Source organism: Nerophis lumbriciformis, linkage group LG23 (genome assembly GCF_033978685.3).
Source record: "Nerophis lumbriciformis linkage group LG23, RoL_Nlum_v2.1, whole genome shotgun sequence".
NCBI lineage: Eukaryota > Metazoa > Chordata > Actinopteri > Syngnathiformes > Syngnathidae > Nerophis > Nerophis lumbriciformis.
In genome coordinates this window covers 42682670-42701404 of record NC_084570.2, presented here as the reverse complement: position 1 = coordinate 42701404, position 18735 = coordinate 42682670, and the positions used below count along the sequence as shown (strand labels likewise).

At 44.1% G+C, this 18735-nt stretch overlaps 2 protein-coding genes across 2 annotated transcripts in view; one reads left to right on the top strand and one right to left on the bottom strand.

Moving 5' to 3' along the window:
- The first annotated feature begins 7931 nt into the window (after positions 1-7931).
- Positions 7932-17734, top strand: cdk20 (cyclin dependent kinase 20). The gene is made up of 9 exons (XM_061985489.2): positions 7932-8165; positions 15041-15149; positions 15210-15323; positions 15382-15570; positions 15637-15758; positions 15850-15912; positions 17006-17129; positions 17209-17364; positions 17421-17734. The coding sequence occupies exons 2-9, from the start codon at positions 15075-15077 to the stop codon at positions 17610-17612; spliced, it is 1035 nt and encodes a 344-aa protein (XP_061841473.1). The 5' UTR covers positions 7932-8165; positions 15041-15074; the 3' UTR covers positions 17613-17734.
- The window catches only part of LOC133622643 (membrane-associated guanylate kinase, WW and PDZ domain-containing protein 3-like), a 30957-nt gene continuing 29933 nt past the window's right edge, over positions 17712-18735 (bottom strand). The window contains exon 21 of the mRNA XM_072915919.1: positions 17712-18714. Coding sequence (XP_072772020.1) covers positions 18185-18714 — 530 coding nt within the window. The 3' untranslated portion in view covers positions 17712-18184. The remainder of the gene's footprint in view (positions 18715-18735) is intronic.

The window sequence follows — 18735 nt, the reverse complement described above, 5'->3', positions numbered from 1 at the left end:
GTCAGGTGTATTTTGTTTAATTACAATGGGGTACATAATGCTAACTTGTAAGAATGCTGTCACGCCAAATTTATTACCCCTACAAAAACCTCCCCCCCCCCCCCCATTTACTTCCAGGGTCATTTCCTCTTACGTCTTTGACAGCGATCGATAGAATCCAAATCTCCTGAAAATGGTGGTGTCACTGAATGACATTTGTCTTTATCTTTCCCAGGGGACTTATGTCAAACACCAGCAAGCTTCGAAAAATTCCAGGCGGAGTGTTAGAGAAAATTTCAGGCGGAGTGTTAGGGCCGCTGCTGGGAACTTCTGTCTTCGTGGTAAAGTGCAAAAAATATTAATTAATATATAATACTGTTAAATGTCTGTACTTTAACTCAAGTTAATTTGTACGATTAATACAGACGTTTTGTTAACGTTATATTATAAAAAAACAAGTATCCTTCCAGCGACGGGCAGTCAAAGCCGAAGTGTTATCGATCGCTGTCAATGACGTAAGAGGAAATGACCCCGGAAGTAAATGGGGGGGGGGGTTGTGAGGGAAGAAATTTGGCGTGACAATGCTGTGTGTGCGATAATGTTAGCACGTGTCATATAGCAAGTTATATGACTGAGGAAAACGGTTAAATTAGCAAGAAAAGTTAGCATGCTAATGTTAACAGCATATGTCAAGTACCAAGTTATGTGGCTCTGAGGAAACGGTTGTAAAGTTCGCAATGAAAGTTAGCATGTTAACAGCACATGTCAAGTACCAAGTTATATGGCTCTGGGGTAAACGACTGAAAAGTTAGCTAAAAGAGTTAGAATGTGTCAAGTGCCACGTTATATAACTTTGGGTAAACGGTTGTAAAATTAGCAAAAAAAATGTGCATGTTAACAGTTAGCATATGTCACATACTAAGTAATATGACTGAGATGCACGGCTGCAGAATCAGCTTAATATAACAGTATATTAGTGTTAGCATGTAAACAGTTAGCATATGTCAGGTACCAAGTTGTATGACTGAGGTAAACGGTTGTAAAATTAGCACACACAAAAAAGTCAGCACGCTTATGTTAGTATATTAACGTTAGCATGGGAACACTTAGCATATATAAAGTGCCAAGTTATATGACTCTGCGGTAAATTATTGAAAAATTAGCTAAAAGAGTTAGCATATGTCAAGTACCAAGTTATGTAGCTCCGAGGAAACGGTTGTAAAGTTAGCAATAAACGTTAGCATGTTAACAGCACATGTCAAGTACCAAGTTATATGGCTCTGGTGTAAACGACTGAAAAGTGAGCTAAAAGTGTTAGAAAATGGCAAAGGCAATTCTGGTCAACCATCAGCACCCTCTCTTCTCAGAGTTTAGACTCTTACCCTCAGGATGCAGTTCGCCCCTACTAATAGAAAGGCCAAAAACAACAGATACATTAGATACTTTGTTCCCTCAGCTATTGCCTTTATAAATGAGCTTCTTAAACAAGCTTAGCTGCTATGTAGTCACTTTAGTGGGAAGCGACGTGTGATGATTACTTTTGATTGTTTTACAAATGTTTTTAGTTTTTAGCTCAATGCTTAAATGATGGTTCGTATGTTGTATGTATTTTATGTATTTGTACCTTGTTTTATTGTTGTACCTTGTTTTTACTGTTGTACTTCGTTTTTACTGTTGCACCTTGTTTTTTACTGTTGTACCTCATTTTACTGTTGAACCTTGTTTTTTAATGACTACTGCTACAAACCAAATTGCCCCTCGGGGACAATAAAGATTTTCTAAGTCTAAGTCTAATGTCATGTGCCAAGTTATATGACTTTGGGGTAAACGGTCGTAAAATTAGCAAAAAAAATGTAGTATACTAACTAGGCTGACCATACGTCCTCTTTTGCCAGTGTCCGGGCAGGGTTTCTTAAATGCCTCAAATGTCCGGCATTTTGAGTTAGGGTTGCGTGTATTTTCAATGGGGCAGAGACAGAGAGCGAGAGAGCTAGTGAGTGGAGAGACAGACATGAAAACAAGAAAAGCCGAAACGTAAATGCAACTTCACAGATGGTTTGCGGAAAAAGTATTGGTGTTTTCGTCCTGGCCGTGACACATGGGAAGCAGAATGCGGAAACGTATGTATCTGTGGCAAATAAAGGGGCCAAAGATCTACAAGCCCATATCGGCACTACAAAGCACAAAACAGCTGTGCAGGGCGAGAGCTGGTCTGCTAAATTGACAGAGTACTTTGTGCGACCTGGAAAAGGAGAAGACATTGTAAGCACAGCACAGGGTGTTTTAGCATTCCACACAGTTACAGAATATAAGTGTGACTTATTTTCTTATACTGTCAAGCAGTGTTGGCGTTACCGCACTTTTTGTGTCTTTTTAAGCATTGAAATCAGAAATGACTTTTTCTCTTTTTTTTACCTACCGCCTGGCTTGCTTGTTTTTTTATTGTCTCGATTATTGCTTTCCGCCACTGTTTTGTTTTGTTTATATTTGCCGGGTCAAATTTCCGTCCCACGTTTATTGCGTTTTTATTGCTCGTAAATTTTGATTGGCCAAAAGTTTTGTCAATGACAAACACTTCCTCAGTTTGCACTGGGACAACTTTAGCGCGAGGTGCTGTCAAAAGAAAGACTTGGTGGTAAACACTAAGGTGAGTGTAAAGTCAACCTTTTTAACTTCATCCTGTGCCAAGTTTCCAGTAAATGACTTGTTTTAGTCTTTGTGAGTCCATGGAAACTTCACTTTTATCGCCCGCTGGATCCACATTGTTCCAGGATGGAGACAGGCTAGCTGTTAGCTTCAAGCTAACTAACACCTGAGCAGACTCCTCCACCCCAAAAACATATTTAAAACATTTTTTTTTCAATCCATCCATCCATTTTCTACTTCTTTTTAAAAAAAAATTTTTTAATGAATGAAGTAACGTTTATGACAACCTTTTTCGAAAACACAATATAGAATGTGTGATATCACAGAATAATGCATACATTTATCATTTGTTTTCAAAACGCTTACAAAAAGGTGGGACCCCAAAATTTTACTGTGGTACCCCATTTTTATGACTTGATGGGACCCCATTTTGAAAATTCCTAGCGCCACCACTGCTGTCAACAGAGGAGAAAAAATATTTTATTTAAATAAATATATTATTTATAAAGCAAGGGTTCGAGTATCATTGGCAAATTTTCACCTAGCCCCGGCCTTGGCGTGCTGCCCGCCTTGGCACACATACAGGTAAAAGCCAGTAAATTAGAATATTTTGAAAAACTTGATTTATTTCAGTAATTGCATTCAAAAGGTGTAACTTGTACATTATATTTATTCATTGCACACAGACTGATGCATTCAAATGTTTATTTCATTTAATTTTGATGATTTGAAGTGGCAACAAATGAAAATCCAAAATTCCGTGTGTCACAAAATTAGAATATTACTTAAGGCTAATACAAAAAAGGGATTTTTAGAAATGTTGGCCAACTGAAAAGTATGAAAATGAAAAATATGAGCATGTACAATACTCAATACTTGGTTGGAGCTCCTTTTGCCTCAATTACTGCGTTAATGCGGCGTGGCATGGAGTCGATGAGTTTCTGGCACTGCTCAGGTGTTATGAGAGCCCAGGTTGCTCTGATAGTGGCCTTCAACTCTTCTGCGTTTTTGGGTCTGGCATTCTGCATCTTCCTTTTCACAATACCCCACAGATTTTCTATGGGGCTAAGGTCAGGGGAGTTGGCGGGCCAATTTAGAACAGAAATACCATGGTCCGTAAACCAGGCACGGGTAGATTTTGCGCTGTGTGCAGGCGCCAAGTCCTGTTGGAACTTGAAATCTCCATCTCCATAGAGCAGGTCAGCAGCAGGAAGCATGAAGTGCTCTAAAACTTGCTGGTAGACGGCTGTGTTGACCCTGGATCTCAGGAAACAGAGTGGACCGACACCAGCAGATGACATGGCACCCCAAACCATCACCCAACCATGCAAATTTTGCATTTCCTTTGGAAATCGAGGTCCCAGAGTCTGGAGAAAGACAGGAGAGGCACAGGATCCACGTTGCCTGAATTCTAGTGTAAAGTTTCCACCATCAGTGATGGTTTGGGGTGCCATGTCATCTGCTGGTGTCGGTCCACTCTGTTTCCTGAGATCCAGGGTCAACGCAGCCGTCTACCAGCAAGTTTTAGAGCACTTCATGCTTTCTGCTGCTGACCTGCTCTATGGAGATGGAGATTTCAAGTTCCAACAGGACTTGGCGCCTGCACACAGCGCAAAATCTACCCGTGCCTGGTTTACGGACCATGGTATTTCTGTTCTAAATTGGCCCGCCAACTCCCCTGACCTTAGCCCCATAGAAAATCTGTGGGGTATTGTGAAAAGGAAGATGCAGAATGCCAGACCCAAAAACGCAGAAGAGTTGAAGGCCACTATCAGAGCAACCTGGGCTCTCATAACACCTGAGCAGTGCCAGAAACTCATCGACTCCATGCCACGCCGCATTAACGCAGTAATTGAGGCAAAAGGAGCTCCAACCAAGTATTGAGTATTGTACATGCTCATATTTTTCATTTTCATACTTTTCAGTGGGCCAACATTTCTAAAAATCCCTTTTTTGTATTAGCCTTAAGTAATATTCTAATTTTGTGACACACGGAATTTTGGATTTTCATTTGTTGCCACTTCAAATCATCAAAATTAAATGAAATAAACATTTGAATGCATCAGTCTGTGTGCAATGAATAAATATAATGTACAAGTTACACCTTTTGAATGCAATTACTGAAATAAATCAAGTTTTTCAAAATATTCTAATTTACTGGCTTTTACCTGTATATGTGTCCTCTTTTCGGGATTTCAGAATATGGTCAGCCTAATACTAACGGTTAGCATGTGTCATGCACCAATTTATATGACATAGATGTACGACTGCAAAATTACCTTAAAAAATTAGCATGTTAATGTTAGCATGCTAAAAGTTAGCATATGTCACATAACAAATTATATGACTCTGAGATGCACGACTGCAAAATGATCTTAAAAAATAGTATATTAGTGTTGGTATGCTAACAGTTAGCATATGACTGAGGTAAACGGTTGTAAAATTAGCACACCAAAAAGTCAGCACGCTAATTTTAGCATATTAATGTTAGCATGGTAACAGTTAGCATATACAAAGTGCCACGTTATATGACTCTGCGGTAAATGTTTGAAAAATTTGCTAAAATGTTAGCATATGTCAAGTACCAAGTTATATGGCTCTGGGGTAAACGGCTGAAAAGTGAGCTAAAAGTGTTAGAATATGTCATGTGCCAAGTTATATGACTTTGGGGTAAACGGTTGTAAAATTTGCATAAAAAATGTAGTATACTAATGGTTAGCATGTGTCACGTACCAATTTATATGACACAGATGTACGACTGTAAAATTAGATTTAACAATTAGCATGTTAATGTTAGCATGCAAACAGTTAGCATATGTCACATACCAAGTGATATGACTCTGAGATGCACGGCTGCAAAATTAGCTTAAAAAATAGTATATTCGTTTTAGCATGCTAACAGTTAGCATATGTCAGGTACAAAGTTGTATGACTGAAGTAAACGGTTGTAAAATTTGCACAAAAAAAGCCAGCGCGCTAATGTTAGCATGCTAACAGTTAGCATATATAAAGTGCCAAGTTGTATGACTGGGGTAAATGGTTGAAAAATTAGCTAAAAGAGTTAGCATATGTAATGTACCCAGTGACGTGCAGTCATGGAAAGAAAAAAAATGTAAAAAGAAAAAATGTTTATTAAATTGTTATATGTATCCAGTGATTATATTATAAAGTTATTTTCTATTTAACTTCACCAGTTTTAGATTATTTTTATTTAAAATCGCAGTATTTTCACATTTGCCGTTCAAATACTGAGAAGAGACGGTGCGGTGATCAGCAGCCAGTTGAGGCACGTCACTGCGTTGTGCCTCAACATGGATTGCGGACTCGGCTAACTGCTGGCCTGCTGTGCAGTGAGACTGTATTGCTATATGAATTATATTATACATTTCCATAGTTTAGTTAGCTGAGGTATATAATGTACAGTGTATTTTGTCAACAACTGTATGTGTGTAACGTATTTCTTGTGCTGAGCGATCATAAAACGGCTGCAAAAGACGCACTGGCTGAGGCTCGCAGTAATCCCGCCTACTGCACCCCCGCCGTAGAATGCACCCCCTGACGGGAGTGTTATATCAACTAAAGCCCACACTTAAACTTTCCACGTGCAAGATTGAATCTATTTAAAAAAGTTATTTCATAAGAAGCCAAAAAGTGCAAAAACAATAATGTTCGTGTTGGAGGAGTTGTGAATGACTGCAGGGCCACAACATTAGGTACACCTGCAGACTGCAGGTGTACCTAATTCACAACTCCTCCAACACGAACATTATTGTTTTTTCACTTTTTGGCTTCTTATTAAATAACTTTTGTAACCTATTTTTATGGGCTTTCCTCTTTGTGATGTTAAGTTCCTGTTATGCGCTGTTATACAGTATATGCCTTGAGCTCTTATTTTGAAGGCGCTAAGAGCGGAAGTGATGACACGTTGGAGTGGAGCGGAGATTTTTGAAAGAAGGTAAATAAAGTGGTCCTCGTGTAAACTGGAGCCTCCGTGTTTGTTATTTTGTAGTTTCATACAGTAGAGGCGACATTTATAAACCCTCGGTTACACTTTTTTAAATAGATTCAATCTTGCACGTGGAAAGTTGAAGTGAGGGCTTTAGTTGATATAACACTCCCGTCAGGGGGTGCATTAATCCAGCACAACAGCGGCGCATGGACTTCATTTATAAGTAAAGGTAAGACCATAATAACGTTTTTTTTAATTAGGTAAATGTGCTTTTTTGTGTGCTACAGTTTGTATGTGTAAAGTTAAAGTTAAGTTAAAGTACCAATGATTGCCACACACACACACTAGGTGTAATGAAATGTGTCCTCTGCATTTGACCCATCCCCTTGATCACCCCCTGGGAGGTGAGGGGAGCAGTGGGCAGCAGCGGCGCCGCACCCGGGAATAATTTTTGGTGATTTAACCCCCAATTCCAAGCCTTGATGCTGAGTGCCAAGCAGGGAAGAATGCTGGTATGAGCTTTTAAACATAACCCGTTAACTGCTGCCAATCAAATGGTGAATAAGATACTCTTTAGGGTTCATATGTTTGTAAATATGACTGTGATGAAGTCAGTGCCTCACCAGCCATCAACCTCACCGCACGTCACTGAAAGTACCTAGTTATACGACTTTGGGGTAAACGGTTGCTAAAGTAGCAAAATAAATGGAGCATGTTAACGTTTAGCATGGGTCAGGTACCAAATGATATGACTCTTGAGATGTACGGCTGCAAAATTAGCTTGAAAAATAGTATAATAGTTTTAGCATGCTAACAGTTAGCATATGTCAGGTACCAAGTTGTATGACTGAGGTAAACGGTTGTAAAATTAGCAAAAAAAAAGCCAGCAAGCTAATGTTAGCATATATAAAGTGCCAAGTGTATGACTCTGGGGTAAATGGTTGAAAAATTAGCTAAAAGAGTTAGCATATGTCAAGTACCAACGTATAAGACTTTGGGGTAAACAGTTGCAAAAGTAGCAAAATAAATGGAGTATGCTAGCAGTTAGCATGTGTCACAAGTGCTACCAAGTGATATGACTCTGAGATGCACGACTGCAAAATGAGTTTTTTACAAAAATAGCATGTTAAAAGTTAGCATATGTTACAATTACTGCGAGTTATATGACTCTCAGGTTGTAAAATGACCAAATAAGTCGCAATGTTAATGTTAGCATGTTAACTATTAGGATATGAATTAGAAGGTCGACTGCAGTTTGACTGCCACGCCTCATGCATGTGGTCATATACTACCGTCCACTAGGTGGCGGAAGATAAAAATGGGTTGTCTTGTGCGCATGTCAGAGACCAGACGAAGAAGTGTAAGCGTAAACAAACATGGCGGACGGCTTGCGTCCAAAGACCGATCTCGTTTGATTATATTTCTACCCCTTGATGTTGGATACTTTGTTATATATATAACATTACATGATGTCTCAACTGCGTGTTTTAACCATACAACATGTTGCTTTTTAGCGCAACAACGGAATTGTAGCATAGCCAGCAGGTTACCTAGGCAACCACAGCCCGTCTGAAGTATTCGACTGTCGAAGGTCAGTGATTTTTACTCCAAATATATATTTTTATAATACTTAACACTTGGACACCGGAATGCGCCTACTGAGTGCTTTATTGTTCACGTTTGGGGGGACGATACCGCCTAATTGTGCATGTATATAATAACAAGTAATACATACAGTCGTGGTCAAAAGTTGACATGCACTTCTTTAAAGAACATCATGTCATGGCTGTCTTGAGTTTCCAATCATTTCTACAACTCTTATTTTTTTTGTGATAGAGTGATTGGAGCACATACATTCATGAAGTTTGATTCTTTTATGAATTTATTATGGGTCTACTGAAAATGTGACCAAATCTGCTGGGTCAAAAGTATTCATACAGCAATGTTAATATTTGGTTACATGTCCCTTGGCAAGTTTCGCTGCAATCCACAAGCTTCTGGCAAGCTCCTGGTTGAATTTTTGACCACTCCTCTTGACAAAATTGGTGCAGTTCAGCTAAATTTGTTGGTTTTCTGACATGGACTTAGTTTCTTCAGCATTGTCCACACATTTAAGTCAGGACTGTAGGAAGGCCATTCTAAAACCTTAATTGTAGCTTGATTTAGCCATTCCTTTACCACTTTTGACATGTGTTTGGGGTCATTGTCCTGTTGGAACACCCTACTGCGCCCAAGACCCAACCTCCGGGCTGATGATTTTAGGTTGTCCTGAAGAATTTGGAGGTAATTCTCCTTGTTCATTGTCCCATTTACTTTCTGTAAAGCACCAGTTCCATTGGCAGCAAAACAGGCCCAGAGCATAATACTACCACCACCATGCTTGACGGTAGACATGGTGTTCCTGGGATTAAAGGCCTTACCTTTTCTCCTCCAAACATATTGCTGGGTATTGTGGCCAAACAGCTAATTTTTTGTTTCATCTGACATCACATGGACAAAGATAAGACCTTCTGGAGGAAAGTTCTGTGGTCAGATGAAACAAAAATTCAGCTGTTTGGCCACAATACCCAGCAATATGTTTGGAGGAGAAATGGTGAGGCCTCTAATCCCAGGAACACCACTCCTACCGTCAAGCATGGTGGTGGTAGTATTATGCTCTGGGCCTGTTTTGCTGCCAATGGAACTGGTGCTTTACAGAGAGTAAATGGGACAATGAAAAAGTAGGATTACCTCCAAATTCTTCAGGACAACCTAAAATCATCAGCTCGGAGGTTGGGTCTTGGGCACAGTTGGGTGTTCCAACAGGACAATGACCCCAAACACGCGTCAAAAGTGGTAAAGAAATGGCTAAATCAGGCTAGAATTAAGGTTTTAGAATGGCCTTCCCAAAGTCCTGACTTAAACGTGTGGACAATGCTGAAGAAACAAGTCCATGTCAGAAAACCAACATATGTAGCTGAACTGCACCAATTTTGTCAAGAGGAGTGGTCAAAAATTCAAGCAGAAGCTTGTGGATGGCTACCAAAAGTACCTTATTGCAGTGAAACTTGCCAAGGGACATGTAACCAAATATTTACATTGCTTTATGTATACTTTTGACCCAGAAGATTTGCTCACATTTTCAGTAGACCCATAATAAATTCATAAAAGAACCAAACTTCATGAATGTTTTTTGTGACCAACAAGTATGTGCTCCAATCACTCTATTACAAAAAAATAAGAGTTGTAGAAATTATTGGAAACTCAAGACAGCCATGACATTATGTTCTTTACAAGTGTATGTAAACTTTTGATCGCGACTGTATATAATATACTATAAATATAATATGTTTATAACAAGTAAACGCATTTGCGATACATGTCAACAATGCTACTAACGTTGTCCATGAATTGTCAACAATGCTAATAGCTAATATACCAACAAATGCTACTAGCGTTGAAAAAGTTCCCAAACATTTCCACTGAGCGCCACAGACTGACAAATCAAAGTATCCGGGGTCCATTTTGGTAGTTTTCACCTTCAAAACCAGTACAACATGTAGATGTTTTTTTTAAAGAGCTAGAAAAAACAATTTTGTGTGAATGCTGACGATCCAAAGCCGAACTGTAATACTAACAGTTAACACTGACCAGCTAGCATCAAGTAACAGAAAATATGAGCAAAATGAGCTAAAAAAAAGATAGCATGCGAACACTACTATGTTAACAATAGCTAGCTTAGAGTTTGCATTAATGAAATACTAAAATATATGACACTGAAGCGTATGCCTGCTAAATTAGCTAAAAAAAATAAAATCTAGCACTCTTGTTTTAGCATGCTAAAATGTTAACCGTAACATGTGTCAAATACCAAAATATATTACTCTGAGATGTGTACCTGGAAAACATTGTGTAAAATGCTAATGTTAGCATGCATTAAGTACCAAATTATGACAGAGGTGTATATTTACACTAATAACTTAAGAAAGCTAGCATACTAAGGTTAGCATGCCAACAGGTATCATTCGTCAAATAACAGAATATTTGACACTGAGTTGTAGACCTGCTAATTTAGCTATAAAATCTGGCTTGCTAATGTTAGGATGTTAAAATATTAACCGTAACATGTGTCAAGTACCAACATTTAGGAGTGTGAATCTTCGGGCACCTAATGATTTGATCCAATTCCTGGGGTAACGATTCGAATCAGAATTGATTCAACAGGATTCTCTATGCAACCTGATGCCTTCTAATGTATTATTTGCTATAAAAATGATAAAACAACTTTTTCAAAACATGTTACAGGTTAGGAAAAACTGCTTCTGGTTGCATAGAAATGGTCCCAAAACTTTGTTTTGAAATTTGATTGTTATAAAAAAACAAAAAATAAATATTGATACATATTTTATTCATTTATTTTTAAATTGATTTAAAAAAATTATGAATCGATTTAGAATCGGGATGAATAAAACGTGCGATCCAGATGGGAATCGATTTTTTTGTGCACCCCTACAATATATATGACTTTGAGGTGTGTGCTTGAAAATTTTGTTTAGAATACTAGCCCGCTAACGTTAGCATGCATCAAGTACCAAAATATGACTGAGGTGTAGACCCTACTAAATGAGTTTAAAAAAACCAAACAACTAGCATACTAACCTTAGCATGCTAACAGGTATCATTTGTGGAGTAACAAAATATTTTACGCTGAGGTGTATACCTGCAAATTACTATAAAAGCTAGCATGCTAACAGGTATCATTCGTGGAGTAACAAAATATTTGACGCTGTGATGTATACTTGCAAATTAGCAAAAAAGCTAGCATGCTAACCTTAACATGCTAACAGGTATCATTCGTGGAGTAACAAAATATTTGACACTGAGGTGTATATAGGTATGTGGGCTTGTATAAAGCCTCAGGGAGTTGAACGGCCCTGCCTTACATAGTTCCGGGTCACCCTTGGGCAAGGTGTAGCACCCGAATGCCCCCCCATCAGGGTTACGATACCCCCCATGAAAGAAACTAAGAGAGGATGCGTTACCCGGCCCGGAATAAGCCCAGGGCCCAGCTCCGGAGGCAGGGCTCGTCAGCGAGCGCCTGGTGGCCGGGCTAGCAACAGAGCCGGAAGAAGCTACCTGGACACACCATCCTACCCGCCACGTGGGCCCACCACCCGCGGTCGGAACCAGTGGGGTCGGGTGCGCTGCCAAGTGGATGGCAGTGAAAGTGGAGCCCCCAGACGGACCAATTGGGGGCAGCAGAGGCTGACTTTTGGGACGTGGAACGTCTCTACGCTGGTGGGGAAGGAGCCTGAGCTGGTGTGGGAGGTGGAGCGCTACCGGTTGGATCTGGTGGTGCTTACCTCTACGCATAGCAAGGGCTCTGAAACCACACTCCTGGACAAGGGATGGACCTTGTTCACTTCTGGAGTTGCTCAGGGTGTGAGGGATACTCACGAGTCCCCGGCTGAGTGCCTGTACGATGGACTTCACTCTAGTGGACAAGAGGGTCGCCTCCCTTCGCCTTAGGGTTGGAGGGGGGGAAACTCTGACTGTTGTTTGTGCGTACGCACCAAACAAGACTTCAGAGTATTCGGCCTTCTTGGATACCTTGCATGGGGTCCTGTATGGGGCGCCAGCAGGGGATTCCATAGTCTTGCTGGGGGACTTCAACGCGCACGTGGGCAATGACAGTGATACTTGGACTGGCGTGATTGGGAGGAACGGTCTCCCTGATCTGAACCTGAGTGGTGGATTGTTATTGCACTTCTGTGCTAGTCATGGACTTGCGATTACAAACACCATGTTCAAGCATAAGGATGCTCATAGGTGTACCTGGTACCAGAGCACCCTAGGCCAAAGATCAATGATCGATTTTGTAATCGTATCAGCTGATCTGAGGCCGTATGTTTTGGACACTCGGGTGAAGAGAGGGGCTGAACTGCCAACTGATCACCATCTGGTGGTGAGTTGGGTCAGATGGCGGGGGAAACCTCTGGACAGACCTGGCAAACCCAAGCATGTAGTGCGGGTGAACTGGGAACATTTGGAGGAGTCCTCTGTCCGGAAGGACTTCAACTCCCACCTCCGGCGGGACTTCGCTGCCATCCCTGTGGAGGTTGGGGACATTGAACAGGAATGGGCAATGTTCAAAGCCTCTATTGCTAAAGCTGCAACTGCGAGCTGTGGCCATAAGGTCTTAGGTGCCTCAAGGGGCAGTAACCCTCGAACACCCTGGTGGACAGCGGTGGTCAGGGAAGCCGTCCGACTGAAGAAGGAGTCTTACCGGGGTATGTTATCCCAGGGGACTCCGGAGGCAGTTGCAAGGTACCGACAGGCCGGAAGGGCAGCGGCCGTGGCTGTGGACAAGGCTAAGCAGAGGGTGTGGGAGCAGTTCGGGGAATCCATGGAGAAGGACTATCGGGCGGCACCAAAGCTGTTCTCGAAGACCATAAGGCACCTCAGGAGGGGGTAGCAGGGAACCATCCCAGCTGTGTGCAGCAAGGATGGGACTCTGCTGACTTCAAGTGAGGAAGTTGTAGGGTGTTGGAAAGACCACTTTGAGGAACTCCTGAACCCAACTATATCAGACACACCCTCCCTGACAGGAGCGGAGCCTGAGGATGATGGGGGATCGACGTCGATCTCTCGGAGTGAAGTCACTAAGGTAGTTAGACAACTCCACAGTGGCAAAGCTCCGGGGGTTGACGAGATCCGTCCAGAAATGCTGAAGGCTCTGGGTGTTGAGGGGCTGTCTTGGTTGATACGCCTTTTCAACATTGCGTGGAAGTCTGGGACAGTGCCGAGGGAGTGGCAGACTGGGGTGGTGGTTCCCCTATTCAAAAATGGGGGACCAGAGGGTGTGTCTTAATTACAGGGGTATCACACTACTCAGCCTCCCTGGGAAAGTTTACGCCAAGGTACTGGAAAGTAGGGTCCGGCCGATAGTCGAACCTCAGATTCAAGAGGAGCAATGTGGATTCCGTCCTGGTCGTGGAACAACTGACCAGCTCTTTACTCTTGCAGGAATCCTGGAGAAGGCCTGGGAGTATGCCTATCCAGTCTACATGTGCTTTGTGGATTTGGAGAAAGCGTATGACAGGGTCCCCCGGGAGATCTTGTGGGAGGTGCTGAGGGAGTACGGGGTGAGGGGGACCCTGCTGAGGGCCATCCAATCGCTGTACAACCAAAGCGAGAGTTGTGTCCGGGTGCTTGGATGTAAGTCGGATCCGTTTCCAGTGGGGGTTGGTCTCCGCCAGGGCTGCGCTCTGTCACCTATCCTGTTTGTGATTTTCATGGACAGGACTTCTAGGCAGAGTCGTGACCATGGCGAAGAGGGTATACGTCTGGGGGGGGCTAAAGGTTGCGTCACTGCTGTTTGCAGATGATGTGGTCCTGATGGCACCTTCGGTTCGTGACCTTCAGCTCTCACTGGATCGGTTCGCAGCCGAGTGTTCAGCGACTGGAATGAGGATCAGCATCTCCAAATCTGAGGCCATGGTACTCAGCAGGAAACCGATGACTTGTACAGTCCAGGTAGAGAACGACATTCTGTCCCAGGTGGAGGAGTTTAAGTATCTCGGGGTCTTGTTCACGAGTGAGGGAAAGATGGAGAGGGAAATCAGCCGGAGAATCGGAGCAGCTGGGGCAGTATTGCAGTCTCTCTGCCGCACTGTTGTGACGAAACCAGAGCTAAGCCAGAAGACAAAGCTCTCGGTCTACCGAGCTGTCTACATTCCTACTCTCACCTATGGTCATGAAGTGTGGGTCATGACCGAAAGAATAAGATTGCGGATACAAGCGGCCGAAATGAGTTTCCTCAGAAGGGTGGCTGACATCTCCCTTAGAGATAGGGTGAGAGGTTCAGTCACCCGAGAGAGAATCGGAGTAGAGACGCTGTCCTTCGCTTGGTGGTTCGGGCATCTTGTGCGGATGCCTCACGAGCGTCTCCCTAGGGAGGTCCTCATTGCACGTCCCACTGGGAGGAGACCCCGGGGCAGGCCAAGGACCAGATGGGGGGATTACATCTCCTCTCTGGCCTGGGAACGCTTCGGGATTCCCCAGGAGGAAGTTGCTAATGTTGCTCTGGAGAGGGAAGTCTGGGGGTCTCTGCTGGAGCTGTTGTCCCCGCGACCCGATTCTGGATAAGCGGTTGAAGATGGATGGATGGATGGCTGAGGTGTATACCTGCAAATTAGCATAAAAGTTAGCATGCTAACAGGTATCATTCGTGGAGTAACAAAATATTTGACGCTGAGGTGTATACCTGCAAATTAGCATAAAAGCTAGCATTCTAACAGGTATAATTCGTGGAGTAACAAAATATTTGACGCTTACGTGTATACCTGCAAATTAGCAAAAAAGCTAGCATGCTAATATCAGACTGCGAACGATTGTGCTAAACATGAGCTACAGGCCGCACTTTGGTGGATTAAGTATGTTAATTTTTCCGCGCACACTGATACCACCCTTGCTATCGATATTTAGATTACTCGACTCTCGTTGTGGTGTCCTGTGGACCATGGAGCAGTACAGTATTCTGGGCCGTGTGGGAGAAGGCGCTCACGGCATCGTGTTCAAGGCCAAGCACATCGAGGTGACGCATCACACTTTGTGCTGACTCGCTGAAATGCTAACCGGGCATGCATTGTATCAGACGGGCCAGACGGTGGCGCTGAAGAAGGTGGCTCTGAGGCGCCTGGAGGACGGCGTGCCCAACCAGGCCCTGCGAGAGATCAAGGCCCTGCAGGAGATCCAGGACAACCAGCATGTGAGGGAGACTCTGTGCTGCGCCGCTGGGGTCAGGGGTCACTCTTCTTTGTCCGCAGGTGGTGGCGCTGAAGGAGGTCTTCCCTCACGGGACAGGCTTCGTCCTGGTCTTTGACTTCATGCTCTCCGACCTCTCTGAGGTCATCAGGAACTCCCAGCGCCCTCTGACCCCGGCGCAGGTCAAAGGTTACATGCTGATGCTGCTGAAGGGCGTGGCCTTCCTGCATCACAACAACATCATGCACCGAGTGAGCGCACACGCCCATCCTGCCCCGTCACAATAAAAGCCTTGACCACTTCCTGTCCGCCTGCAGGACCTGAAGCCTGCCAACCTCCTCATCAGCTCCTCGGGACACCTAAAGATCGCCGACTTCGGTCTAGCCCGCCTCCTCAGCCAGAACCGAGAGCGACTGTACAGCCACCAGGTGGCCACCAGGTGACACCGTATGGTACTTGTCAAGCATCGCGCCTTGCTTTGTTTAAATGTGTGTGTGTGCGTGTGCGTGTGCGTGTGCGTGCACGTGTAGGTGGTATCGTGCTCCTGAATTGCTGTATGGAGCCAGAAAGTACGACATGGGGGTCGACCTGTGGTAAGTTGGTCAACAATGCTAATATGTCAACAATGCTACTCGCGTTGTTCATGACATGACAACAATGCTAATATGTCAACAATGCTACTCGCTTTGTGTTATGACATGACAACAATGCTAATATGTCAACAATGCTACTTGCGTTGTTCACGACATGACAACAATGCTAATATGTCAGCAATGCTAATAGCGTTGTTCACGACATGACAACAATGCTAATATGTCAGCAATGCTAATAGCGTTGTTCACGACATGACAACAATGCTAATATGTCAGCAATGCTACTAGCGTTGTCCACAGCATGTCAACAATGCTAATAATTCGGCAATGCTTCTAGCGTTACCCATGACTTGCCAACAATTAGGTCAACAATGCTAGTAACATTGTCCACGACACGACAACAATGCTGATACGTCAACAATGCTAATAGTGTTGTTCACGACATGACAACAATGCTAATATGTCAACAATGCTACTAGCGTTTTTCACGACATTACAACAATGCTAATATGTCAGCAATGGTACTAGCGTTGTCCACAGCATGTCAACAATGCTAATAATTCGGCAATGCTTCTAGCGTTACCCATGACTTGCCAACAATTATGTCAACAATGCTAGTAGCATTGTCCACGACACGACAACAATGCTGATACGTCAACAATGCTAATAGCGTTGTTACGACATGACAACAATGCTAATACGTCAACAATGCTACTCGCGTTGTTCACTACATGACAACAATGCTAATATGTCAACAATGCTATCAATCAATCAATCAATGTTTATTTATATAGCCCTCAAAGGGCTGCACAAGCCATGCTACTTGCGTTGTGTACGACATGACAACAATGCTAATACGTCAGCAATGCTACTCGCGTTGTGTTACGACATGACAACAATGCTAATATGTCAACAATGTTACTCGCGTTGTTCACGACATGACAACAATGCTAATATGTCAACAATACTAATATGTCAACAATGCTACCTGCGTTGTTCACGACATGCCAACAATGCTGATATGTCAACAATGCTAATAGCGTTGTTTACGACATGACAACAATGGTAATACTTATGTGTGTGTGTGTTGCAGGGCAGTAGGTTGTATTTTTGGGGAATTGCTGAACTCGTCTCCTCTGTTTCCTGGGGAGAACGACATCGAGCAGCTATGTTGTGTCCTCAGGGTGCTGGGGACGCCCACGCGTGACACCTGGCCTGTAAGAACCACACACACACACACACACACACACACACACACACACAAAGTATAAGAACAGGTGATCCGTGCACGTGCAGGAAATGGTGGACTTGCCAGATTACAACAAAATCACCTTCAAAGAGAATCCCGCCATCCCATTGGAGGAGCTCGTCCCTGACTCCTCCCCCGAGGCCATCCACCTGCTCTACAAGTTCCTGGTTTATCCGTCAAAACGGCGATGCGCTGCCCACCAGGTGAGAGATAGGAAGCATCCGTTCGGCGTCCAATGACAAGACTCCTCGTCCCGCAGGCTCTGGTCCACGCCTACTTTTTCCGCCCGCCTCTACCCGCCCACCACTCTGAGCTGCCCATCCCTCAGAGGGGCGGCGGCCATCCCCACCAGCGGATGCAGGCTCCGCCCCCCGATTTCTCCACAGACCTCCCCCTGGAGAAGAGCGTGGTGGACCCTGCACTGCTGCGGAGACACGCCTCCTGCCTGTGACCGCTGCAAAGAAATAAAGTATGGCAAAGGGGGGCAGGGCCTCACTGCAGTGCATTGTGGGACTTGTAGTTATTTTGTCCTCAAGACAAGACAGAAGAAAAGCATTAAAATGTTTAATCATTTGTTGAAAGTTTCATCAGGCCATAAAAGAGACAGGAAGTGGAGGGTTTGGGGGGCGGACATCTTGCTGGGGAAGTCAACGAGGCACTTTGTTACCACTTAGCTGCAGGACGTCGGCCATCTTGGCTGTTGCTATAGTGGTCGCCGTAGCGACGTGTGTATGGCTCTAGTTCAACTTCTAAAGGTTTTTCATCACAAGCAAGCAAGTAGTTTCTATTCTCTATAGTGGTCATATATCAAGGTTATTTCCTTTTAGAAAAATAAAAAAAAATGACATGCTTGGAAGGGTTGAGGTCAAAGTTCAGCCAAGTTCTTTGCATATGCTTTTTAAAAGTGTCATTGGCCACGCCTCTTGTCCCGCCCACCACCTCCTCAGAGCGTCCAATCACATGCAGGAAGAGGCGGGTCTTAGCCAGAAAAGCCCTTAAAATGACAATTAAAAAATCCTCCTATCAGAGGGAGAGTCCACCCGCTAGGCCCCGCCCACTGAGACGACGGCCAGTCAGAACCTGCGAGAGGTTGTGTGGGCTGGGCTCCAGCCAGGGGCCCGGAGCCTCTTCCCGCATCGGCCCAGCTCTCGTCCAATCAGAAGCCTGCGCTACGCTGGTGCCTGATTGGCTGTCGTCTGATTGGCTGTCTTGAGCGGCGTCCAGCGGCATCAGGAAGGAGAAGGCCGCTTGCTGAGGAGTGGCCGAGCTCCCACAATACTCGGCGTCGCCCTCCTCCTCCTCCCTCATTTTGCCACTCCTCTCCTCTCTCATCTTCCTCTTCTCTCTCATCCTCCTCTTCTTCTCTTCCTCCTCCACCAGGTCCAGGTCCAGATCAGGAGGCCCTCCCCTTCTGCTTCTTGGTTTGCTTCCTCTGGTCTTCATCCTCCTTCTCCTGTCTCCTCCTCCTCCTCCCCTGTGTGTGCTGTGGGGGGTGGTCGCCATGGTGACAGCCTCTCGTGAGGGGGTGTGGGCGGAGGCGTCTTCCTCAGGGCCTATCAGAGACGAGGGCACAC

Bases quoted from the DNA above. Each gene is read 5' to 3' on its own strand.
- cdk20 (XM_061985489.2), top strand. From the start codon at position 15,075: ATGGAGCAGTACAGTATTCTGGGCCGTGTGGGAGAAGGCGCTCACGGC. The intron at 15,324-15,381 runs GTGAGGGAGACT...CTTTGTCCGCAG, and splicing joins AGATCCAGGACAACCAGCAT to GTGGTGGCGCTGAAGGAGGT. The intron at 17,130-17,208 runs GTAAGAACCACA...GTGCACGTGCAG, and splicing joins CCACGCGTGACACCTGGCCT to GAAATGGTGGACTTGCCAGA.